The sequence below is a fragment of the Callospermophilus lateralis genome, chromosome 1, assembly GCF_048772815.1.
Source record: "Callospermophilus lateralis isolate mCalLat2 chromosome 1, mCalLat2.hap1, whole genome shotgun sequence".
NCBI lineage: Eukaryota > Metazoa > Chordata > Mammalia > Rodentia > Sciuridae > Callospermophilus > Callospermophilus lateralis.
The window spans coordinates 47,334,381-47,361,265 of NC_135305.1; the positions used below are offsets into that span (position 1 = coordinate 47,334,381).

The 26,885-nt window shown below is 34.8% G+C and overlaps 1 protein-coding gene across 1 annotated transcript in view; it reads left to right on the plus strand.

The window, feature by feature from the left end:
• The window catches only part of Ptprz1 (protein tyrosine phosphatase receptor type Z1), a 175,390-nt gene that overhangs the window by 69,126 nt on the left and 79,379 nt on the right, over positions 1–26,885 (plus strand). The window contains exons 4-5 of the mRNA XM_076853511.2: positions 23,030–23,209; positions 25,218–25,369. Of these exons, the coding sequence (XP_076709626.2) occupies positions 23,030–23,209; positions 25,218–25,369 (332 nt within the window). The remainder of the gene's footprint in view (positions 1–23,029; positions 23,210–25,217; positions 25,370–26,885) is intronic.

Sequence of the window (26,885 nt, forward strand, 5' to 3'; positions counted from 1 at the left end):
GGCATATGATGCAAATTCCTCTAATGTATCTGGCCTTCTTTTAATCATTTATGAGTTATCACTGCAAGATATTTATATAGATTAGATACCACAGAGATCTAAGGAACTATATTTATTTGATCCTAATTAATATTTGGCCTTAAATAGATAATCACACCACTTTCCAATTTCCTAATATTAAGCAATTAAACAGCTAGCATCTGTTGGCCAGATAAATATTAAACTTTGCCAAGTAGCTATATGCAAGCTTTCACCATATGTGGACTCTGTTAGAATAGATTACAAGATATTTTAAAATCCATGTATCTTAGGATTGTAAAAGTTATCACTGAAAAATTATTTATTATCTGATTATAGTGTTAAAATTTATGCTAAAGTATCAGATAGTTGTATAGTGCATGTTTGCCCATAATATATGAAGACACATCAAGTCAATATTTTTGTGTCTATCTCTATTAAAACGTTTTGTATTTACACATTAGAGTTTCCATTTTCTTAATTAGAATATTCCTAAACTTTTACAGTTTCTTCCTCTTTTCAAATTGAAATCCCAAATAAGCAATTATAATGTTAAGGAAACTAATATAGATAGTGTGTAATCTAGACCAATAGTTCCCAAATTTCAGAAATTATCAGAATTACCTAAAGGGATTACTGAAAAGAAAAGATTACCTGTCCTGAATTCCAGGATTTTTGATTCAGCAGTATGAGATGGAGATTGCAAATTTAATATCTAAGAAGTCCTCAGCTGATCTTCATGCTACAATCTCAGGAGCCTCATATTTCTGTATCTCGAATCTAGATCAATCATAGCTTATGTGGCATTCATTTGAAAAATGAATAAATGATAGAGTAAAAACGAGAAAACATATGCATGAATGTATTTATTCATATGACAGCACTTTAGACCACCCAGTGAGCTAAAGTGACATAAAATAGAGTGTATTGCTTTTATATAATAAAATATGTAATAACATGTGAAATGTTTTTTCTCAGAGCCTTTTATCTGTTACTAACAGCCTTTTATCTGTTTATTAAGAGATCAGGTAAGTTTTTGAACAGTTGTTAATGAACTTGCATTAATTTTCCCATCTGGATGGAGCCTCTTTGCCTATGTAGGGAAGTTCCTGGCCGAGGTGGGTCCAGTAGGAGTCTCTCATTAGTGAGTCTGCCTGCAAGCTCTTCACCCTGCATTGATGTATTTATCCTAACAATTTCAAAGGAAAGTTCTTTCTCATAAGCATTTAAAAAGTCATTTTTATTTCCTTGGCTCCAAAATGTCCTGGGTCCTGATAATATTGAGGTTTTTTTTTTTTTCCATTCCTGTATTCCTTTGTTTTTTTTTTTTTAAGTCTCTAAACCTCAGTAAAATAGGTCTCATAAACTGTGTTTTATTAATATTTTTCTCCTAATGCATTTGGCTTTTGGTAATGTAATGTAGTGTTCCCTTTTAAATTTTTTAAATGGAATTGAAGTATTTCTGGATTTTGGGTTTTGGTAAGCATTGTTATACATTCTTTATTGCAATAGCTGTTTGAAGTTTAGTAACTCATGTAATCATCACTTTTCAAGCCAATAATGTCAACTCTAGAAGACAAATGATTTCATTGTTACACATACAAATTACATTTTCCATCATTGGGCAGCATTTTTCTCAGAAATTAGTCTCTAAGCCTGGGGGGTGGGTATGCTTGAAAATATTGATAGTTGTCCATAAAAAGTTATCTGTCATGTTCACTACTTTAGCAGAAGACTTGTTTGAAAATCTTGCAGTGGATATTAGAGCCTAAATTTGTTGAGAATTTTATTCATTTTTTTTTATTCATTGAACACATCTTAATTGATACTCCTATCTGCTAGCAGAAAAAGGAAAGAGAGGAAAGGGAACAGCAGAAAGGGGAAAGGAGGGGACCTCATAGAGCTCTAATTCTAAAATATCTGGGGGAAAAGGAAATGATTCATGGTGACTTGTAAAGCTCTGTTGCATAGAGGTTTCATCCTATTTATAAGTGTTGAGTACACTCATTTTAGACTACTCTCCTCTGGAGATATTCCAAAATTGTTGATATTGAAGTCATTACCATAAGTAAATGAACAACTATAAAAATTCTAAGGCCAAGAGGCTGGGGCTGTAGCTCAGTGGTAGAACACTTGCCTTGCACATGTGAGGCACTGAGTTTAATCCTCAGCACCACAAAATAATAAATAAAGATATCATGTTCCTCTACAACTAAAATATATATATTTAAAAAGATTCTAAAGCCAAGCTGAGCATAGTGGCACAAGCCTGTAATCCTGGAGGCTGAGGAGGCAAAGGCAAGAGGATCACTAGTTCAAATCCAGCCTCAGCAAATGCAAGGCTCTAAGCAACTCAGTGAGACCCTGTCTTTAAATAAAAATACAAAATAGGGCTGGGGATATGGCTCAGTGGTCAAGTGCCCCTGGGTTCAATCCCCAGTACCAAAAAAAAAAAAAAAAAGGCCAACCATTTTCTCATTTTAAGTAAAAATTGATACATTTCAAAAATGAAAATTTTGTTAATTTTTTTTTTTTGATAGTGGGGTTTGAATCCAGGGCCACTCTACTACTGAGTTGCACCTTCAATCCTTTTGTTGTTTATTTTGAGACATGGTCTCACTAAATTGCTGAACTCTAACTTGGAATCTTCCTGCCTTATCCTACAAGGTTGCTAGGATTACAGGCATGTGCCTCTCTATAAATTCATTAAAAAAAACACACACACAAAACTTCTTTGGACTCCATTTTTCCCATTGGTTTAGGAGAATTCACAGGATACCCCCAGGTTATTTGAAAAGCCCTAATTGAGTCATGCCTAGTAATGACTTGATCCTTGTGGGGAACTCCTAAAAACTACTGAACTCATCTGAGTTCTCCTACTATTTGCAATCAACCAAACCTACTCCCACGTGTTTTATACCTTTTCCCATCGACACCCTAGAGGCAGCAAGGCAAGCATAATGTTTTAATCCTTGTCCAGTGCAGGCAGAGGATTTCTGTCTCTTTCCTTAGCCAGGAGATATCTCTTGCAGTTTAAAGACTGTCTTTTCTCTACCACCCTGGGAAGAATATTAGCATTTGTGACAGGAAATTTTTCTCAAAAGTTTGTAAGAAGCAGATTGTTATTTTGGTGAAATAATTATCATGAAGCACAGCCACAGACCCTCAGAGAATGATTCAGAAGGCACTGTGCCCTAATGATGACATCTCCTTTACTCACAGAAAGTTCTGCACCCCACCCACCCTTATGTACTATTGGATGTTGGTCTGGTTGCTAGTGACAGAGAAGCCTGAGAAATACTCATGTTCTGACCTCACATGAGTAGGGAAAAGTTAAGCCTTCTGGAATTGAAATGAGAATTTTCCTTTTAACTAGAGATAGGGGAGGAGAATCTAACTGATATTCTGTAAAGATGTAGGAAACCATTCAACTATGTGGAGCCACTGATTGGCCATAGCAAGGATCTCAGCACCTTCCCAGATGTTCCTATATGTAGTGATAGCCCCAGACAAGAAAACCTTTTCTGGACCACAAGAGTACCCCAGCAGACATGATGAGATAGATTATAAGTCTCAGAGGAATTTCAAAGACTCATGGAAACCTGGAGGATTAGGAACTATTTATCCCTGGTTCAAACCAATACAAATCAAGAATTGAAAATGTTGAGCTTGATGAGAAATGAGATAGTGACAAGTTTCAAAGTACCTCCCCACAAAATACTGATACCGGATATTTGTCAGCCTGTGCATCTTAAATATAAGGGCATTGTCCTATATAACCACAATATTCTCATCAAATTAGAGAAATTAACATAGATATATTAGTGCTTTCAAGCCTTTATGCTTTGTTCAGATAATTGCCAACATGTCTCAATAATATCCTTTCTAATTTCCACGGGAAAAAGAATAACAGTACAGCAGAAAATCATGATATCTTCTATCATGATGATCAAAGTGAATACCTATGGAAATGGTCCACATAGAAAGTCTATGCCACTAAATGAGGCACAGAGAGAAGAAAATGGCATCATTTTTGTGTCATTCCTAATAAAAATGCAGAACCTGAATCTCATAACAAGGAGACATCAGACAAACTCAAACTGAGGAGCATTCTATAAAATAACTGTAGACTTCAAAAGTGTCAACAGCATGAAGTAAAGAAAAGATAGGAACTGTTGCAGATTGAAAGATACTAAAGAGAAATGACAATTAAAAGCAACCAGTTATAAATGCAATCTTTTTGCCATAAAGGATATTATTGAGACATGTTGGCAATATCTGAACAAAGCATAAAGACTTGAAAGCACTAATATATCTATGTTAATTTTCCTAATTTTATGAGTGTATTGTGGTTATATAGGACAATGTCCTTGTATTTAATATGTGTAGGTTGACAAATATTCAGTCTCAGTGAGATATTGGCACCATCCTTTCCAATTGTTCAATGAAATAAGTTTTCATTCTGTATTTGATCCTTTTCTGTAAGTTTAAAATTGTTTCAAAATAAAAGGTATAGAATAAACAATAGGACTTACCTTTTTAAAAAGGATAAGTTGAGGATGGCAAAAACGGAGCTTCTCAGCAGTTTCTCCATGGTCACCTGTGTTGATCTGTCATATTGACAGTGCAAGTGGATTTTAATTGCTTAATAAAAAATGGGAAAGATAATATCACAGAACTCATGAATATGCACTCATCAAAGCAGGATTCAGATGACGCTAGTTTTAGCTATTGAATTACTCTGGTGTTAATTGAAAAACAAAGGTAATTCAATTAGTAATTATACACATTCTACATTATTTGGATTAGAAAGTAATACATGTGTCTCAGAAAATATCATTTAATGTGTGCTTCCCTTTATTTACATCTGCCAGTTCTGATGAAGGTAAGTAGAAATGAGATGTTGCAAGAAGGATTTGTGTGGTCACTCTGTAACATTTTGATCCTTATCCTCTGTTAGAATTTTTTTTGTCTGTGAAGCAAAATCCAGCCTGAATTAAATAGATGTCATGGTAATACTATCATTTCGGATTCTAACCATGAGTTTCCTTTAATGTGCATGCTGAATTTTTCTAATACAACAAACTGGGGCACATGAAATGCAGTTTCATGCTCCATTGAGCTGAATTCTGTATAGCTATTGAGAAATGTTTGGAGAGCTGTGGTAGATATGTCCATTTTAGTGACCATGTTTCCCCTCATATTTGTGAAACGCATTTTGATGTATGTTTCTGTTATTCTGAAAATGTGCATTCATTATCTGCCTGCTTCAGAGAACACTCCTGAGAACTAGGAGGAAGGATAAATAAATGTTAATAACAATGAGAACAATAATTATAGATGGTGCTCAGCTTGTTCATTCAGTACTAGTCCCTGTGTCTACAGCAGCTGAAAGGACGAATAAGGTGCCTGCTTTGATTCCACTTACATTCTGTGATAGAAAGAAAGACAAAAACAAAAAAGCAAGTGGGATAATTGCAGAACATGTTAATTGCCACTAAGAGAATAAACATAATGATGTGAGGCTATGGCGTAGCTGAGGTGAAGAAAGCCTTTCCAAAAGGGAGACATCTCACCTGAGGTATGAGAAAGAGAAAAGAAGTGAGCTGGTGAAAAGGGAGGTGGATATTTCACCTAAGAACCTGATGAGTTGCCAGGACTCTGAGATGGATCAAGGGTGGTGTGTTTGAGAAGTGAAAGGGTGGCATGTGTCAAGCTATGAATGGCTTGCCCTATATTTCCTCCTGTAGGCTGTAATGTATCAAGGTTAACTTTCCTATTTTGATGATGGCATTGTGATTTTGTAGGAAAATATCTTTGTATTTAAAAGCACAGGCTGAAGTACTTGGTATCCTTGAAGTTGGTCCTAATATGATCTGTATGTTTAAGGTGGTAATAATTGATAAACAGAGAGGTTCAGAGACTTTCCCAAGATTGTTCAGATGGTAAGTTCTGAGAATAGGGTTTCCACCCAGGGAGTCTGAATTCAGAACCCACACTTTCAGCATTATACTGTGCTACTTCCCAAAGAGAGCACTATAAAAATATGAGTTATTTTTATTATAAAGTTACAGGCATCTTTTATGGCCTAGAAAACTCATCTGTATATCTCCCTGTTTCCTTCTGTTCCCAGCTCTGGGTGTCAAACTTTACCGAGTATAGACAAATTGGGGACTACTTGAAAAGAAGCCCCCTCTTGGTGGGTCTTCATGCACAAGGAGTAGCCATGACTCCATCATTAAGATTAGTCTCAGGGGTTGGGGATGTGGCTCAAGTGGTAGCGCACTCTCCTGGCATGCGTGCAGCCCGGTTTGATCCTCGGCACCACATACAAAGATGTTGTGTCTGCCGAAAAACTAAATAATAAATATTTAAAAATTCTCTCTCTCTCTCTCTCTAAAAAAAAAAAAAAAAAAAAAAGAAAAGAAAGATTAGTCGTCTCAGTACACCACAGTGTCCACACTTATATACATTTATTTTCCTGTGAAAAAATAAATATTTTTGTGTGGTCCCAAGGAGTTATGACTTAGAGAGAAATGTAAAGGCTACAAGGAACTTACTTTGGTAGAGGAAATAACTAACATCAGAAAATCCAAAATTAGAATAAGGTATGCTTAGGGAGATAAAAAAAAAAGGGACCCTGACATCAAAGTTGTTTCAACAGAGGCAGAAAAACCTGTTACTAAGCATGCGATATAGAAAGGTCAAGTGATGATGGGAAATAGAACCAGCATGCTTTTTCCCAATCGTAAGATTCTATTATGGATAAGCTAGATTCAGAAACCAGGAAAATCAGAATTAAACGTATTTGATTCAATAGAAAATGGACTAGAACTGAAATGTGAGACATAGATGTAGAGGCGAAGAAAGATCCCAAAAAAATCTCAAACAGGTGGCTTGCAATTAAACCTCTACACCCCATTGGTTTCTCTACTCAATCAAGGGAGCTGGTGAGCTGATGAAGGTAGGGTGCAGTAGTGGCCCTGCCCTACCTCAGGAGCATATACTCAACTTTCTACATTCAACTTCTTCTTTTCAAAATCAATCCTGAATAGCCAGGCCTGGTGGCCCACAGCTGTAACCCCAGGTTCTTGAGAGGTTGAGGTGGGAGGATCACTTGAGTCCAGGAGTTCCACACTAACCTGGGCAACATAGCAAAATCTGGTCTCAAACAAAACCCATCCTGATACCCCAGGGAATTAATGATATGCATATGTCTTTACTATAACTATATGTAATTCTGTTGCATTATTTTATTTATATGCCTTCTTCTTCTACACCCTAGATACAACAAGAGAAACTTGTGACGACTTTTATAGACCCAGAAATTATTTTTTAAAAAATAGTAACTGAGACAAATAGCAGACCCCTGAGGATCCAGAGAATAGAATCAGACATTCAAATAAAATTGAATTTAGAAATACACCACATTTTTCATTTACATATCAAGGCCCTAGACATGTACTCCTGGAACATGATTTCAGAATAATAGTTCATAAAATATAGTTTGGGTTTAGAAGATTAAGGATCCAAATGAATCAGTACAAGGGATTGTGAATTATGATTGAATTGGATTTTAGATCCAGCAGGTTTCTTCCATTTTGTTTTCTAGAGTTTTTCCCAAACAGTAAATTAATTGAAAATAAATGTTTTATGCTAAGCCAGTTTTCAAATTTATGTAGAGATATATCCTAGGGTCAACTTCTTTGAAACTCTCAAAATTTTAGTTAGATGTCTTAAAAGGTAGCAGTGTATTTTTGGCGTTGAACTAGTTACAACCTCATGCTACCTAGCATCACACCATTGAAGAAAACAATTTTTGTTTGTAATACTTTTGGATATTACTAGTTTAACTTCTAAACATTTTATTTTAAGCAGTGAAAAAAATGATATACTTGAGTAATTTTCCTCACAGGACTCAGTTTTGAACACCTTTTTAGCAGTATGGTTTTTATTACTTGGAAGTAGCATCTATGAAAACTTAGTTATTGCATTAACTAAACCAGAGCAAAAAGAAATTTGCTCTTCTGCAAAAGCATTGTTGACTTCTGACTTGGGCTTTTTCTCAATATTGATTAGTTAAAACTGTGCAAAACTGTTGTCAGCTATGTCTCCCAATTTTGCAAAAATCTAGGTTATGCTGGCTCAAATGCAGGCTGCTCCTCCATCTCCAGTTCCACTGCCTGTGGAAGCTGAAGCCCTCTTTAGGATTTATGTCACTTCTCAGTACTGCTTCACTTCCTTCCACCCAGCTGCCTGACAAACCATCACTGTGTTTTACAGAGGCAGGGCGCCTGCTCATCCAAAACCAGAATCTACTTACTTATATTATTTCTAAATATATGGTTAAGAAATCTTTTACTAGTCTGAATCAGGTCCACACAAGCTAAGATACATTTGCATCTATGCAAGTGTATCTTTTTTATAATTTCTTCTCAGTGACTCTTAATATTTCAATTTTAAGTCTTTCTGTTCTTTGGCTTTTTTGTTTTGTTTTTGTTTATTTTTGTATAGTCTTAAAAATTAGAGACACATTCTAGTTTAATGGACTATTGCAGTAAATCTTTTGCAAAATAAATTGATTAGAAGCTTGTTTTATTTCATTTCTAAATTGCCATGTATGAGAAATACTTATATTAAAATACTTGTAAATGTCATCATTCAGAAATAACTTAGAAAAAAGTGAAAAGGCCGGTACTCAGGCTTGTTTTGCTTGTAGGAGTTTCCTGACTGAAACTAATTGAGAAATAAGAAGAGATTTAGGAACATAGAAAGACTAGAAACATAGCAATAGACAAGATGTTTAATATCACATTTTAAAAACTAACTAAACTCATGATGTTAACTTTAAGTTTTTAAAAACTAAATTACAAATTTACTATTTTTAAATAGAAGTATAGTTTTGTTAACACTTAAACATTTCTTTATTTTCTTGTTACAGGTCTTTAATTTGTGTAGTAATTTTTTATACTTCATGGGTTCCTTTAGCTTCCATTGCATGGTTTATTACAAATTTCTCATGATGAAAAAAATTCTTAGTCATGATTTCTTCAAATGATATAAGCATCTGTTTATAGAACTTTCACTTGCTTTTAAAGGATCACAGTATAGTAGCCAGAGTGGGAGAAGACAGAAACAGCTCTTTATTTCTTTGACAGTTTTTTTTTTCAATTCTTGCCTTTTCTATTATTATTTAAGAATTATTCTATTCTGTCATAAAGAATCCATATGATTCTTGTTCTCACATGTATTATAACTCAGCAATATGCACGTTTAAGGGGGATCAGTCATCACTCTATTATTATTTTTTTGAAACATAAAAATTGTACAGATTAGCCAGGTGTGGTGGCACACACCTATAATCCCAGCAGCTGGGGAGACTGAGGCAGGAAAATCACATGTGCAAAGCCAGTCTCAGCAAAACTAAGATGCTAAGCAACTCAGTGAAACCCTGTCTCTAAATAAAACACAAAAGAAGGCTTGGGATGTGTCTCAGTGGCCAAGTGCCCCTGAGTTCAATCCCCGGTACCAGGAAAAAAATTGAACATATTTATAGGATATTGTGTATTCATGTTCTGATGCATTTATACATTGTACAATATTTAAATTAGGGTAAACATATTTGTCTTCTCAAGCATTAGTCATAACTTTGTGGTGAAAACATTGAAAATTCTTTTTTCATGTTCTTTTACTACATGGCACATAACTAATATCTATAGTCACACTACTGTGCAAAAACCACCAGAACTTATTTCTCCTATCTAGCTAAATATTGTTATTTGTAACAATATGAATGGATGTGTAAGAAATCCTGCTAATAGGAAGACGAGTACCACATAACCTTATCCATGTAGAATCTGAAAAAATTGATCTTATAGGAGTTGACAGCAGAATGGTGGCACTACTGTCCTCAGTCACCTACACCAGAGTCACCAAGGTGTTTTTTCAAAGTGATCTTCACCACCTCTTCCTTCTCAAGGTTAGTTGACTCCTCAGACCTGATTTTTTTCCATATCTTTCTCAATCTACCTCTTCCTTTCTTATTCATCTGTTCTCTAGTTTAGATTCTTACTATTCTTCATGTAACCTATTCCTAATTGATTTACCTGCCCTCAGTTTTGTCTACCTTGACCTGTGTAACCATAGTTACCAACGTAAAACTTAAATATGATCAGGAAACCTGCAATTTTAAATATCTTAAATACTGGAGAATTTTTCAAAGTCCTTGTCCTGGTATCCAGAAGGACCAATCACCCCATTTATCTCTATCCCTCTCACTTTGTTGCATTTTATTCCTGAGAGTGTGGATTTCCTGTCATTCTCTCCAAATAGCCATGCCTTCTATCTTCTGTGCCAGTGATTTTTTCTCTTCCTGAATACCTTCCACCCTGAATTTCTTCCTTTCCTTCAGTTAGATACTTATCTATCATTTAAGACTTATTCCAAGTATCTTGTTATCCAGAAAAACTTATTTATTTTTTTTTTGCCTTATTTGGATTGCATACTTTATTAGTTACTGGCCCAATATACATATTGCTATTGTACTTACTATGTCATATTATAATTAAGAGTCTTTGGTCTTTACTAAAACTTGAGTTCCCATATATTGGACACTTTACCTTTGGATATTTTTTAAAAAGATATATACTTTGTCTCACACTAGGCACTTCATAAATATTTGTTGAATCAGTAAATACATATATCAAGGCTGTATGCAGAAGCATTTGAATAGAACCTGTAGATAATACAAAATAATAGAATATCTGGTAGAGGCAATGGATCTATTGCTGCCATAATGGATTCACAGATTCTTCTTTGGTCCTTGTCTGTGACTCATAACACATATCTAGGAGGTCTTATATGAGAGAGAATTGTGTGATAAGTGTATACAGAGGGAGTAACCTGTGGCTCTAAGAATTAAGCAGAAGCTTTGGTCTTTTGGGCAACAAGCTCTTTAACTAAACCAATGAAGCCAGGCTGTAGGCAGGTTTCACAGAGGTCCTGTAATGAATGGAAGGATACCAAATTATAGCTGTGTCTCCAATTTCAACCTTAACTCTCTGGCTCTCCTACAAAGGTAGGAGACAGAGTCATGCCCCATTTGGATGAGTATGCAAACAGTAAGCCTGGAGTGCAGACATGACAGTGTTGTCACTGTCAGAGACCTGCATTGTCACCCACTATGCTGCTTCCTTGCTCTGTGAACTTGGCTTATCATTGGTTGGAAAAGGGGAAAAGCTGATGTCTCTAGGGCAGGTTTCAAAACTATTCTACAAGAAGAATCATTATTTCTCCAATAAAAGAGTAATTTTCAGGACCATGTCTTGGTTCTATATTTGCCATCTCATTGGTAATCACCAGATTGTGGTAACAAAGAAATCTTTCCCTTTCTTTCTTACCTGTCTATATAGTTTACCTGCATTTTATTGAGGAAAGTTACGTAATAGAAAATGCTATAGAAAAAAAAAACCCTACAGTGAATCAGCCTACATTGCCTTCTATCTAAATCCTAAATATTAAAACTGTGGACTCATTTAGACAGAACCAGGCAAATGTAAAGTTCATAACGTGAATCATAGATTTCCTAATCTCTGGGCCTTCTCTTCCTTTTAGAATTGGCTTGCCAGTGGGGATGAGAGAAACAGGAGCTCTCTGTGGTTCCTGGAGCTTGTTTAATTTCATCTGTGATTTTCCCAGTATTGATTAAATACTTGATATCAGGCTACAGGCAACAGAAACACTGCTGTCAGGATTGGACTTCATCACTATCATTCTCTTGTTTCATAATTTAAAAGGAAAGATGACAAAAGAATCAATGGTTGTAATTATTGAATAGTTTTCTAAAAATTTACCTTTTTCTCCATATCAGACATGCAAAGGGTGGCACCCGGGGAGTTGGGGGGGGCGGGACTTCAACACCCTCTTGCCAGAACCTCCAGTTCAGTGGCTTTTTGTACTCCCACCAACCCAACCTCCTGACCTCTGCTTAGGACTGCAACCACCTGCCCTCTCTGTTTGTCCCCCAGGACAGTTGACCTCTCTGAACACTTTTTAAATCAATAAATCAAAAATACACACTTTTGAATGAAGCCTGTGCTAGGTCATGATCTCTCCACATCACCAGAGACCTCAACAATTTCTGTCAGTCCTAAAGGTTCCCCTTTACATTCTTTGCTATTTTCTCCAGACTATTTTTCCTCCTGCCTCTCTTTCACAGTGACTGAAAAAAAAATAAAGAAATGGGTTGAAAAAATTTTGCACCATCTGACAGCCCATCTACCTAAATTAACTCATTTAGTATGCAGAATACAAGAAGTAGAGATTATTATTCCTGTTGTAACAGGGAGCTGAGGCTTAGGGGAGTGATGCTAGAGCTGGGCCTCAACTGACGTCAGCTCAGCTCCCAGGCTTCTTCCTTCCATGAGATGTGATTTTGCCTGAAACAGAAACCCTGGGGCATGAACCATCAGATTTCTCATTCTCATTTTCTAAATGTAGCTTGAGCCATATGAATCCATATTTCCATGACTTCCCTGTGTTTCTTTTCCTCTCTAGGATAATAATCTTCTATCATTGTATTTGGAGACTTCATCATTGACCTTTCATAATCTCAAATTCCTTCTTGTTTTAACTCTTCTCTCCGATAAACTCCAACACAAATTTATGTTTCCTCTGTTTTAAAGGAAATCACATTCCTTATAGTTGCATCTGTCTCTCATTTTCCTATTAATGCTATAGTATGTTAAAGAATCCCAGATAGCATGCAGTTTTCTCTTGATATATTTCATTTATGCACCTCTAAAAGTTAAAAAAAAAAAACCAGCAAAAAAGATAGTGCTACTACCTCTATACTGATAATCCCCTGTCTCTATCTGTAGTCCAGACCTCTCAGTGGCTCCCAGACCCATATTTCTGAATGCCAAGTGAACATCCATGTAGGTCTCAAAGTCCAGAGATCCAAAACTATATTCTAAACATTTCTTTCTGTCCATGCTTCCTACCAGCGTATCTGTCCATGATACACCCATGGATGCTCTGTTAGGATTTAGGAAGTTATCAGTTGTCCTTCTTCCTTCCTCAGTCCCAAGAAGACTCCTCCTAAATGTTCCTAAATCCTTCAAGATGGTATTCTATTTTTTGTCTTCAGTTTGTTGTACCCCCATAATTTCTTGTCAATACAAAATTTTTTATTGTAGGATTTGTTTTATTTTCTGATGAAGGTGATGGATTCATTATGAGCCATTAGGAGTGTCATCGTATTTGATCGGCTTATTGATTTCATTAATACTACAGAGGGTCAGTTTTTGATTACTAATCTTTTAAATAATTGCATTTTACTCTGGTAATGCCCTTAGATCTTTATCCCTCTTGTGTTTTTGTTTTTCTCCCTGTGTTCTTTAACAAACAAATCTACTGCAGTATAGAGCAGTATTTTTTTTTCTGTTTTGTAGGTTTTTGTTTGTCTGAAATATGTTCAACTTGAAAAAGTCCTAGAATTTTAAACAGGAACATTAGGAAAAGCTTTTGGTCTGTTTCTTTCCCTATTTGTGCCAAACGCAAAGATTTTCTTAAATGTCATCATGTTCTAGGAACATTTATGCTGGAACTTTCCTAAATACATGGATAACTACCTTTTCTGACAACCCCCTGTCAATTGGATCTTTCAACTAAGCGCATGAAGATTTTTTATTCTACTGATGGGAGTTTTGCATTAGAACAGATAATAAAGGTGAATGCTGTTCTTGACTATATGGGCTCACATCTATATTTGCTTTTGATCTGCCTTTGGTGTAGCTCTAATAGCCATTATCAGCATTCAACACTGCTTGTTGGTTGTAGCTCCAGAAACCTCTCTCTGGCCCTAAACACAGACAGGTACTCTGGGCTGTGCATTCCTGTTTTCAACATGGGAAATTATCTTAGACCTCCTCCTTCCTTTTCTGGATTCAGTTTGTATCATGGCCTTTACTAGTGTGATAGATAATTACTTCAAGTTTGTTATTCAGTAATTTTAGATTATAGTTTCTTTTGAAAATGTCCTTTCTCAAGCAGCTAAACTCCTGCATATGAAAAAGTTTTCTTATGTACATCATCCTTCCATCTTTCTGGAGCGCTAAATTCTATCCTGTATTTTCATTGAAAATAAAACTGACTTTGATTTATGGGCGGTGATTTTGCATCCTGCTACTTTGCTGAATTTATTTACTAGTTCTAGAAGTTTTCTGATGGAATTTTTTGGGTCTTCTAGGTATATAAACATATTGTTGGCAAATAATGCTAATCTGACTTCTTCTTTTCCTGTGTGTATCCCTTTAATTTCTTTCATCTTTCTAATTGTTCTGGCCAGTGTTTCAAGAACTATGTTAAATAGAAGTAGTGAAAGAGGGCATCCCTATCTTGTTCCAGTTTTTAGAGGAAATGCCTTAAATTTTTCTCCAATTAGAATGATGTTGGCCTGGGGCTTAGCATAGATAGCCTTTATGATGTTGAGATATGTTTCTGTTGTTCCTAGATTTTCTAGGATTTTGAACATGAAGGGGTACTGGATTTTGTTGAATGCTTTTCTGCATCTATTGAAGTGATCATATGGTTCTTATCTTTAAGTCTATTGATGCGATGAATTACATTTATTGATTTCCTTATGTTGAACCAACCTTGCATCCCTGGAATGAATCCCACTTGATCATGCTGTACTATCTTTTTTATATGTTTTTGTATTCATTTTTGCCAGAATTTTATTAAGAAATATTGCATCTATGTTCACTAGCGACATTGGTCTGAAGTTTTCTGTTTTTGATGTGTTTTCGCCTGGTTTTGGAATCAGGGTGATATTGGCCTCATAGAATGAGTTTGGAAGTGTGCCCTCATTTTTAGATTTCTGGAAATAAATTGAAGAGTATTGGTATTAGTTCTTCTTTAAAGGTCTTATAGAACTTAGTTGTGTATCCATTTAGTCCTCGGCTTGTATAGGTTGGTAGGCTTCTGATGGTGTCTTCTATTTTGTTGCTTGAAATTGATCTCTTTAAATTGTGTATATCTTCCTGATTCAATTTGGGCAAATCATATGACTCTAGAAATTTGTGGATGCCTTCAATATTTTCTATTTTATTGGAGTACAAGTTTTCACAATAATTTGTAATTATCTTCTGTATTTCTGTGGTATCTGTTGTGATATTTCCTTTTATCACATACGTTAGTAATTTGAGTTTTCTCTCTCCTTCTCTTCATTAGCAAGGCTAAGGACCTGTCAATTTTATTTATTTTTTCAAAGAACCAACTTTTTGTTTTGTCAATTTTTTTTCAGTTGTTTCTTTTGTTTTGCTTTCATTGATTTCAGTTCTGATTTTAATTATTTCCTGTCTTCTACTGCTTTTGGTGTAGATTTGTTCTTCTTTTTCTAGGGCTTTGAGATGTAATGTTAAGTCATTTATTTGTTGATTTTTCTTCTTTTAAGGAATGAACTCCATGCAATGAACTTTCCTCTTAGAACTGCCTTCATAATGTCCCAGAGATTTTAATATGTTGTATCTGTGTTTTCATTCACCTCTTAACATTCTTAATCTCCTCTTTGATGTCTTCTGCACCACATTGTTCACTCAGTAGCATATTATTTAGTCTCCAGGTGTTGGAGTAGTTTTTATTTTATTTTATCATTTATTTCTAATTTCATTTCATTATGATCTGATAAGGCATTTCTGTATATCAGTGACAAATCCTCTGAAAGGGAAACAAGGAAAACTACTCCACTTATAATAGCATCAAAAAATAAAATACATGGGAATCAACTTAACGAAAGAAGTGAAAGACATCTACAATGAAAACTACAGAACACTAAAGAAAGAAATTATAAAAGACCTTAGAAGATGGAAAGATCTACCTTGCTCTTAGATTGGCAGAATTAATATCGTCAAATGACCATGCTACCAAAAGTGCTATATAGATTTAATGCAATTCCAATTAAAATCCCAGTGGCATTCCTCATAGAAATAGAAAAAGCAATCTTGAAATTCATCTGGAAAAATAAGAGATCCAAAATAGCTAAAGCTATCCTTAGCAGGAAGAGTGAAGCAGGTGACATCGCTATACCAGACCTTAAACTATACTACAGAGCAATGGTAACAAAAATAGCATGATGTTGGCACCAAAATAGACTTGTAGACCAATTGTACAGAATAAAGGACACAGAGAATAACCCACATAATTACAGTTATCTTATATTAGACAAAGGCGCCAAAAATGTATATTGGAGAAAAGATAGCCTCTTCAACAGATGGTGCTGGAAATATTGGAAATCCATATGCAACAAAATGAAATTAAACCCCTATCTCTTACCATGCACAAAACTCAACTCAAAGTGGATCAAGGACTTAGGAATTAAACTAGATAACCTGCAAATAGAAGAAAAAAAATAGGCCCTAATCTCCATCAAGTCAGATTAGGCCCCAACTTCCTTAATAAGACTCCTATAGTGCAAGAATTAAAATCAAGGATCAATAAATAGAACAGATTCAAACTACAAAGTTTCTTCTCAGCAAAAGAAACAATCAGTGAGATGAACAGAGAGCTTGCATCTTGGGAGCAAATTTTTACCCCTCACACATCAGATAGAGCACTAATCTTTAGGGTATATAAAAACCTCAAAAAGCTAAACACCAAAAATAAATAAATAACCCAATCAATAAATGGGCCAAGGAACTGAACAGACACTTCTCGGAAGAAGATATACAATCAATCAATAAATATATAAAAAAATTTTCAACATCTCTAGCAATTAGAGAAATGCAAATCAAAACTATTCTAAGATTTCATCTCACGCCTACTACTCTACTCAAAACTACTCTAAGATTTCATCTCTCTCAGAAATTGCAGCTATTAAAAAATACAAAAAACAATAAGTATTGGTGAGGATGTGGGGGAAAAGGCACACTCATAAACTACTGGTGGAACTGCAAACTGGTGCAGCCAATATGGAAAGCAGTATAGAGATTTCTTGGAAAATTGGGAGTTGAACCACCATTTGACCCAGCTATCCCTATCCTCGGTCTATACCCAAAAGACTTTAAAACAGCATATTACAGCCACATCAATGTTTATAGCAGCACAATTCACAATAGCTAAACTGTGAAGTCAACCTAGATACCCTTCAGTAGATGAATGATAAAGAAAATGTGGTGTATACTTAACCTTCTGAGTCTTGGCCAAACATGTGATTTCTGTCCTGTCTGTTATGGCAAGTTTTGAATAAATACCTTTTGTTTTATTTATATATATATATAAAATATATATATAAAATATATATTATATTTTATAATATAATATTATATTATATATATAATTTTATAATATTATATTATATTATATATATAAAATATATATTATATTGAAAATATAATATATATATATTATGAAAATGTAGTATATATACACAATGGAATGTTATTCAGCATTAAAAGAGAATAAAATCATGGCATTTGCAGGTAAATGGATGGAATTAGAGAATATAATGCTAAGTGAAATTAGCCAATCCCCCAAAACAAATGCTGAATGATTTCTCTGATTTAAGGATGCTGATTCATAATATGCTGTGGAAGGGGTGGGGGGTGAGTGGGAGGATTAAATGAACTCTAAATAGGGCAATGGGGAAAAGGGGAGGGCAAAAAACATCAATATTTGAAGGGAGGGGCATAGGGGTAGGAAATATGGTGGAATGCAATGGTTATCATTACCCAAGTACATGTACGCAAACATGAAGGATGTGACTCTACTTTGTGTACAACCAGAGAAATGAAAAATTGTGCTCTATTTGTGTAATATGAATTGTAATGCATTCTCTTGTCATATATAACAAATTAAAATTTTAAAAAAGAACACTGGTTTCATTTTTATAGTCGCATACACCAAAATTTGGATCAAAGTGATTCATTGCTGATAGCTTTATACTGTTTAAATGACTTTGTAATTTTGGCTATTTGGTGTATTTGTTAGCATATAGAAAGCTAGTCCACAGTGATTTATAAGGTTATGCTTTACAGAGTGAAGTTTATACAAGTCAAGAATAGATACTACAAATATTAATAGGTCTTTATATCAATATTACAGCTAAATTTTCCTCTTCAGAATATGTTTATATATGAAACTATGAAGATATAACCATTTTCTTACATCAAACCTGTACTACACACGAAAGTAATTAAGATTAAGAGCTATCTGAGGTTTTTTGTTTTTAATACTGTCTTGTTCTTTAAAGAACAGTTGGAAGTCTACAAATTCAAATCTTGTTAATAAGATTTAATAGCAATTTGTGGTAACCTTGCAAAGAAATCAATATTTGAATCTGTTTTGTATTTTTGAGTTTTCAGTGAATCTCTGTCTTAGGTAATAACTAATATTACCTTATGTAATATTATTTTATTCATTTACCTGATATTTAAAGACAAGATGAAATTAGAAAGTAGAGAAAAGAAGGGAGGGGAAGAATATTTTTTTCTTTCTTTCATTTGTGATTACTTACTTTTTTCTTCAAATATTCAAAAACATGTATTGCTGTATTATTTGAATCATTTTTCTTTATTTTACTCTTTAGTTTTCCTCACTTCATATTTTTGTGTTGGTAACTGGTGCGGAAATATTTGCCCACCCAAAATGTTATGTAAAATGTGCTTCTGTTTAGAACACTAATTGGTCAATATATGTAGCACATGAATTGATGGTTGGGTAGCTCTAGATGTCTTCTCGAAGCTTTTATTCATTCAGCAATGTTTATTTAATCCTTAGGTGCTGGGCTCCAAAAATGGCACTAAAATTATAAGAGACAGACATATTGTAGTTCAAATAGGCACAAGGATGTATAGATACATAACAACGAGTCCCACTATTATGTGTACTTATAAAAAAATTTTAAAAAATATAAGCACAGGGATGCTGTAAAAAAAAAAAAAAAAAAAAAAGAAAAACACACAAGACAAGTTGAGATGTCCATGAAAATGATCACTCATTATGCAGCCTTTCCTTCCTACCAACCTGTCTGACCAGGCAGCTGTGAGCCGCTTCCTCTGCCAAAGCCTCCATACTTCCCACTGGTCTGTGCAGGTCCCTTTGGTCCTCATTTTGTCTCTTTCTGTAGAATCCCTTGACATCCACTCCATTCTCTGGATTCCACTGGCCTGCTCACTGCTCTCTGAGCACTGCCTGAACTTTTCTGCCCCCCCCCCTAATTTTACTCAGCTCATCACTCAGCAGGACATATTCCATGATTCCCTCTCTCTGTCAAAATTCCATCCATTAAGGCCTGCCTTAGTGTACTTTTGCTGTCCTTGTTTACTTTCCTTCATCATAGCTACTCCTGTGACAATTGTGTATTTACTTAGTGTACCTCTCCCTTCTTGGATATAATAAACAATCAAGCAAATGAACTTACTACAGAGTCTGGAATTGCTTTGCATTCCACTTGGAATAAAGGATGCATAGTATGCAAATATTGAATACTTTCATTTTATGCACAAAGATTATTTCACAAACATTTAATTTCTGTGATATGCCAAACTCAGTTTGGCAGTAGCATGCAGATAAAGTAGACAAGTTCATGGGCAAAATACAGACTTTTGAATGCTTCAATAGACTAATTAGCACAGGAAATTTATAGGAATGGTACTAATCCAGGTGCATCCATGAGTGGATAAGGAAATGGATGAATATGTAAATGAATAATTTATCTTAGTTCTCTAGAGCTCCCATTTAGTACTCTGCAGTCCTCAGTAGAGAGATATCACCATGATCATCTGCTGACACTCATCAGTGTCCTAATTCTTTCTTCACAACATTCCCTAATAAAAAAAAATGTACTTAGGTACAGTTTAATTCTAACAAAATTTCTACACTGGCTATGTCAGATGCATAATCCTAGGCTTTAACTACTACGTGCACTAAAGTCTCCAATTGTTCCATGAAAAGTATTAATTTGAGAATTTGTAAAATAATTCTGAAAAATAAGGTTAGCCTACTACTACAATATTATAAGGCATATAAAGTGTATATAATGCTTCTGTTATCTATGTTTTATTTCTGTGTGAAATTTTGGCACTCTATTAGCTAACTTCTATTGTTTTTCTACTCCGAGTGATTTTTTAAAACAATGTGTGCTTTTTAGAGTCTTTTGTATGAAGAATCTCTAAGGTTTTTATTTTTTCAAGATTTCTGTTTATTGGTCTTACCCCCCCACACACACACACACACAAAAAAAAAAAAAAAAACCTCTTTGCTCCAGCTTTTTTCATTTTGCCTTTCAATCTCAAAACTTAAGGAAGCACATTGAATCTACACTGTTCCAAGAATGGTGATCTAGAATTTTCTTGCCCTTAAAACACTATTAAGTTTAAGTTACAGCCATTGTGCTATAAGATGTCAGATAACATGGAGTGCAAATTTCAGATCTTCCTTGATATCCATCATCAAAAGAATGGTAGAAACTACTCAACTTAATTGTCACATACCGAACAGTCAAATGAAACCTACATTTGACTTTTAATATGTTTCCTTAATGTGGGGTTGTTTTTCTTTTTACTATTTCATATTAAATCTCCATGACAAAGAAGATCACCATTTCTTGTTTGTTTGATTCAACAAGTGCTTATTAAACAGCTACCTGTATCAGTCTTTTTGTTAAAGGCACAGGTATTAATTTTTCTATGTGGAAAAAAATAAATAATCATAATTAGCATATTGGGAGAAGGAAAATAAAAGTAAGCAGAGACTATGAAGGATGACCAAGAGCAGAATGCATTTGCAGAAAGATTTTCTGGTGAGAAACACTAGAGCAGAGACCCAGCTGAAGTTAGAAAATGAGCCATCTAAGCCTTGCAGACCTTTGGAAGAGCATTTCAAGAAGCAGTGGCAGTGGGTGCCAAGCAGTTGCATGCTCAAGGGACAGACTGGAGGCCACTGTGGCTATAGCAGGGAGATATGCAAAGTGATGGGAAATGAGAAACGTGAGGACATGAGTGGTAGTGTGCAGGATCTCTTGCCCATGGTAATGAGGTTCTATTTTATTTAGAGTGAGATGGAACCATGACATGTAATTTGGCATATTTTAAGAGATTACTTTAGTTACTTGAGTTGTATTGGTTTTCTTTTACTTCTAAACAAATCACTATGTATATACTGATTTAAAACAACACATACTTATTACCTCAGGTTCTGTGGGTTGGGGTTTGGAGAAGAGGGACTGCAAAGCTGGGTTCTCTGCTCATTGTCTTACAAACATGAGATCAGGTGTCTCATTTAAAGCTTGGTACCCTCGTCGAAGTTCATTCAGGTTGTTGGCAGAGTTCACTTGATAGACTTGTAGGACTGAGGTTCTGCTTTTTTGTTTGTTAGTCCTGTTTGTGAGCCGGGGGGCACTCTCAGCTCTTAGAATTGGTTTGGTCCCTAGCCACATCACCTCTCATAACCTCCTAACTCACATCGCCAGCAGGAGAACCTGCCACGCTTCCCCTCTCTCCATATGATAAGGAGTTTTCTATAACATAACATAATCACAGCATCAAGGTCCTCTTCACCTTTTCCATAGAATGTGATCTGATCAAAGAAATGACTCCCCATCATATTCCCAGGTCCTGCCCACACCAAAGTGGAGGTTTCTGTACAGGGTGTGAAGACCAGAGAGTGGGGTTTTGGAATCTTATGATTTTACTTACTACTGGATTTTGGAAGGGACAAAAGATGAAGCTATAGACCTTTTGAAAGCACTGGAGATGTCTAAGCCTGTGCTTCTCAAAATTGCCTGTGTGTAGATCTCCTGGGGATTGTGTTAAAATATCCCATGAAGGGTATTGGGGGTATAATTGAAGGCAGACCATAAAGGCTTTACTAAAGGAGAAACAGGGGCAATCTGGATGACTTCTAAGTTCAGAGGATGGCAAAGACTGCATGCAGGAGAAGCTTGTTTCAGAGCAGAAACCCAGAGTTCCAGTTTGGATATGGTAACTGTGAGATGCCATTTAGAATTCAAGTGGAAAATGTCAGGAAATGCAATTAAAAAGAATAGATTTATACATCACATTCAGTGTCATCAGAAATATAAAACTTCATGTTTCTGTGTATCACTACTATTTGACACTTCCAAAGTGTGCTTGGAATGTTTTGTACTATAATAGAAAATGTGAGAAATGAAAAAGACCTTATTGAGCAGTGTTTTCTTGTCCCCATGTCAAAGTTCTTTACAAGCAAAATCAAAATATCCATTATTCAAATCATTAAAACTATTCCTAGATGCCAAAATATACATCGTTGTGCATATTTAAAGTAACACTATACTCAAAACACTCTCTAGAAATAGAGCCAGGTTTTAAGTTTTTACCACTTACTAACTTTTGGTAAATACCCTACTATAAGATGCATCATCTGGTTTCTCCCTGACCAGATAGGCAATTTCATGGTGTGACTAATTCTTATTTCTTTCCTGGGCTAAGTTATGCAAATTAGCTTCATTAAGTTATGAGAGGTGGCCCTTAGGTGGAGCTTGCATTGAAATTAGTCTTCTGATTCCCTTATCACAAAAAAAGGAAGACATGGGTTGTATAAAAGATGTGTTTATTTATAAATTTCCCTAAATCTCAATCATGGAAGAAAGACAGTGGGTCCATTGGGAGCCACTCCCATGGAGACGGCTAGGAATCTGAACTTTACTCTGGAGTTCTGGCCTGGTAATGACTACCTTATGTGATCACTAGACTTCCTAGTTATCTGAAAGAATGTGTGGCTAAATCAAACCATTGTCAAACCACAAACTTGATATGGTTTGTTCTATAGGCTATGGGATTTAACATGAAAAAAAAAAGAGGTCATTAAAACCCAGAATCTAAATCCAGGTGTAATTATTTTGTGAATTGCTTCTGTGATATCCCAATTTTTCCTATATTGTACCTACATTTTATATTAAATATTTTATAATATAAAATTTAGTTTTTGCATGGTGATTGAAGAAATTAACTTTCTTATTCTTTTCTTTCCCTAGGAGCACTGAATCAAAAAAATTGGGGGAAAAAATATCCAACATGTAATAGTCCAAAACAGTCTCCCATCAATATTGATGAAGATCTTACACAAGTGAATGTGAATCTTAAGAAACTGAAGTTTCAGGGTTGGGATAAAGCATCCTTGGACAGCACATTTATTCATAATACTGGGAAAACAGGTACAGAGTGTGCATTTTGTTTCCCTTGAATATGTGTTTCAGACTAGAATATGTTTGGATTTCTTTCTTGTCATTTCCCTTGAATGATGTACTATGAATTGAATGGATATCATCAATAAAGGATGCCAGATGGAAAAGAGAAAATTTAGAGATGTGGATGACATTTTGAAACTGTACAAAATGATAAAATGAACAGTGTCATAGTGTCATTCTTTGCAATATCTTAACAAGAGTGATCCTGCCACTTGGAGATGTGGAAAAGTTAACGTAATTATGTCTAATGTAATTTAATAACTCTATCACTCTTCAATCAAGATCTCCATACATGGGCAGTATAGCTTGATATTGCTGCTCAGCTCTATGCTGTATTTAATATTTGGATATGAAAAATCAACTGAATACAATTGAAACTTAAGAAAAGAAATTATTAGCCCTTCTGTATACAAAGTTTAAAATTGTAAACCATCCTTAGACAGCACTTGTTAAGTGCCTATTTCTGAGACTATGTTTTCTTTAAAAAGCACATAAAATACAACACCTTAAAAATTTAAAACAGTTTTCTAATTCAATTTGCATGGACAAATACTTTGCAGAATGTGACACTTTCCTTTTTTGATGGTATATTTTGAATGAAACCATATAACAGGAAGTTATTTTAAAAAAACTACACGTTTGATATAAATTAGAAAAATGTTTAAATTATAATGGAAGACCTGTTGGGAAGGTTTTATCATTAGCAAGTTTCTTCATTGTTTTCCATATTTAAGTAGTACAATTATTTAAATGTAATAATTTAATTTAAAATCCCATGAGGGCAGGGACTTTTCTATATCAGTGCCTAATGCATCACAAGCACTCAATATTTGTTTAATGAATAACTAAGACAATTTTTACATGTTATATTATAAATTAAATAACAAAAGTGTATTATCCCAAATCTTGACATTTTTGATACCAGTTTTAAAGGGTGCTACAAGGCTAAGGCAGGTGATCTCTGCTTTATTTTTCTGAGGGCAAAGTGGTCAAGGACTTGACATACAGCCATACTGCTTGGGCTCACTACTTGGCCCTTCAGATGACAACATGGACAAGTTATTTCCATGTCTGCGACTCTCTCTCCTTATTGTGTGAGGATCAAATGATTGATATGCATAAAATGATGAAGTGCATGGTACTTCTAGGTGATAAATGTCAACTGTCATTGCTGTCATCGCAGTTGTTGTACTTGTCTGCATCATCATTATTACAGTTCATAGAAGTTTGTATCTCCTAGCTGGCCAACAGTGACTTTTGCCTGGCAGAGTGAAGGTTGGTAAAATCTGAGACTTCAAAATCCTGCATTAGGTTCTCAAGAGAATTATTATTCTCCAGAATTATTATTCTCTATAGTCAGTTAACTTCTGCTGCAGGACTTACATACAGGGAAGTTGACCATTCTGATGGTTGACAGTCACATTCAAACGTGGTATGGCTCAAACTGCTTAGAAGGAAAGGGCTTTCCACCCTCCTTGCCACAGCCAAAGACCCAGGTTCTGGAGCCTAATGAAGCCTAGGCTGGAGCCTGGAAGTATAGAGATGGGACCCAGGCAACAGCCTGAGCAAGGGTAGGGCAGGCTGACAGTGACAAGCAGGTGTCCCTCCAGGAGAGGGCTTTCCCTCTTTCAGCCCTGTTCCCTCTGCCTTTACTTTGTCCCTTCATTACCATCAAATACCTGCAGAGCTTTGGGTGAATGCCAGCCTCAGGACACCAAGCAGGGTGTCCTCTGCATTGGAGTCACACAGTACTTCTCTCTCCAGCTGTCTTTACCTCTGTGGAAGTAAGTACATGAAGTTTACTGTGCAGTACTACAGAGCTGAGCTTCCCAAACACTGAACAACTTTTAAAATCTATTGAATTAATGATTTTCTTAATACATCTTAAATAGAAGGAAATTTAGTCGAAAATCATCATTTTGATTTGCAGAAACTTAGATGTAATTTCATTGATTTTTTGGTTGGTTTATTTTAGTGGAAATTAATCTCACGAATGACTACCGACTCAGTGGAGGACTTTCAGAAATGGTATTCAAAGCCAGCAAAATAACTTTTCACTGGGGAAAATGCAATACATCATCTGATGGGTCAGAACATAGTTTAGAAGGACAAAAATTTCCACTTGAGGTAAGTCGCTAGCTCCACTGATTATAATTTCATTTTCTAAATCATTTAGATTATATTTAGCATATAACTTGATTAATTTTTAATTTATACTTATGTTTTGATCACCTGATGAATATCTGCCTTCCTCAGAAGACTAAGCTCAATGAGCATGTGTTCCATCTTTGATTTTCCACTCCCATGTACCCAGAATGCCACGTAGTAGGTGATCAATAATATTGCTGAGTAAATGAATTTAGGAAGGAAAAAAGGTAGAGTTTTATCAATATATTGGAGAATTCTTTGATTTAAATCCTTTGATTAAAATGAGATGAAAATCTTAAGCTTTAAAAGTAGTCGAATAAATTAATAACTAAATACCCAGTAAATACTTTAGAGAGTTTACTTTGGTTAATTTCTGGAAAGTAGTTCATTTTTATCAAGAACTTTACATGGTTGATTCTCAGTATTCACTGTTTCAATTTTTAGCAGTTAAAAATATAGATATTTTCAAAAATTTATGTGAAAAGAATTATTTATATAGTAAAAACCTGAAGGAAAAAGAATGGTTAGATGCATTATGATAGAATATTATAGGTCTTGTAAAAAATCATGTTTTTGAATGATGTACAAAAAAGGTTTATCATATTAATGCTTTTAAAAAAATATAAAGTAGCATATCTGATCTTCTGTTTCTAATTTTGTAAAACCTGAACAGGGACTGGGAATATTGTCTAAGTGAAAGAATTAGGTTTTAAAGTGGTTCCATCCTTTCTCACATGACATTAAACAAATTATTCAACTTACCTAAGCTTCCATTTTTCTTCTGTGAAATTGACATAGTCGTAGTATTACCTGTCTTAAAAATTGCCATGGGGATTAAATGAAAAAATGAATTCATTCCTCTTTAAAAAATAATGGAGGGAAACCAAAAAAAAAAGTTAAAAGTGATTTTTCCTAGGTGATGTCATTATAAATGCTCTTATTTTCTCCTTTAAAAGCCTCATTTTTTTCTAAATTGCCCATAATGAAACTACATTATTCTTATAATTCAAAAGTTACTATCAGTAATAATAAAACTAGGGTGGATTCTCTCTAAAGGGCTAAACAAACTTTTTAAAATTTGAATAAGCACATTCTTATTTATGGGTTAGATTTTGGAAAGCTTTATACATTAAATGTCCTTAAAGAAAAACATATTTATTAACTGTGACTTGTCAAAGAAATAAAAATGAACTCCTTAAATACATAACATCTTACTTTGGAAAGTTTAGCTTTCTCACAATATTGCCCATTTAAACAATGATACATTAAAAAATATTAACAAAAGCCCTGGTTAATCAGAATAAATACTACAGAATTTTTGTAATAAGCCTCATTTTTTTTTAATTCAAAGGCCTCTCAACTTGTCCTCAGAAGTATGGTTTGTTTATTGGTGCATTATAGTTATACACCTGGATGGGATTTACTATTACATATTGGTACATGCACACAATATAACGATATAATTTAGCCAATATCACTTCCCAGCATTTCCCTC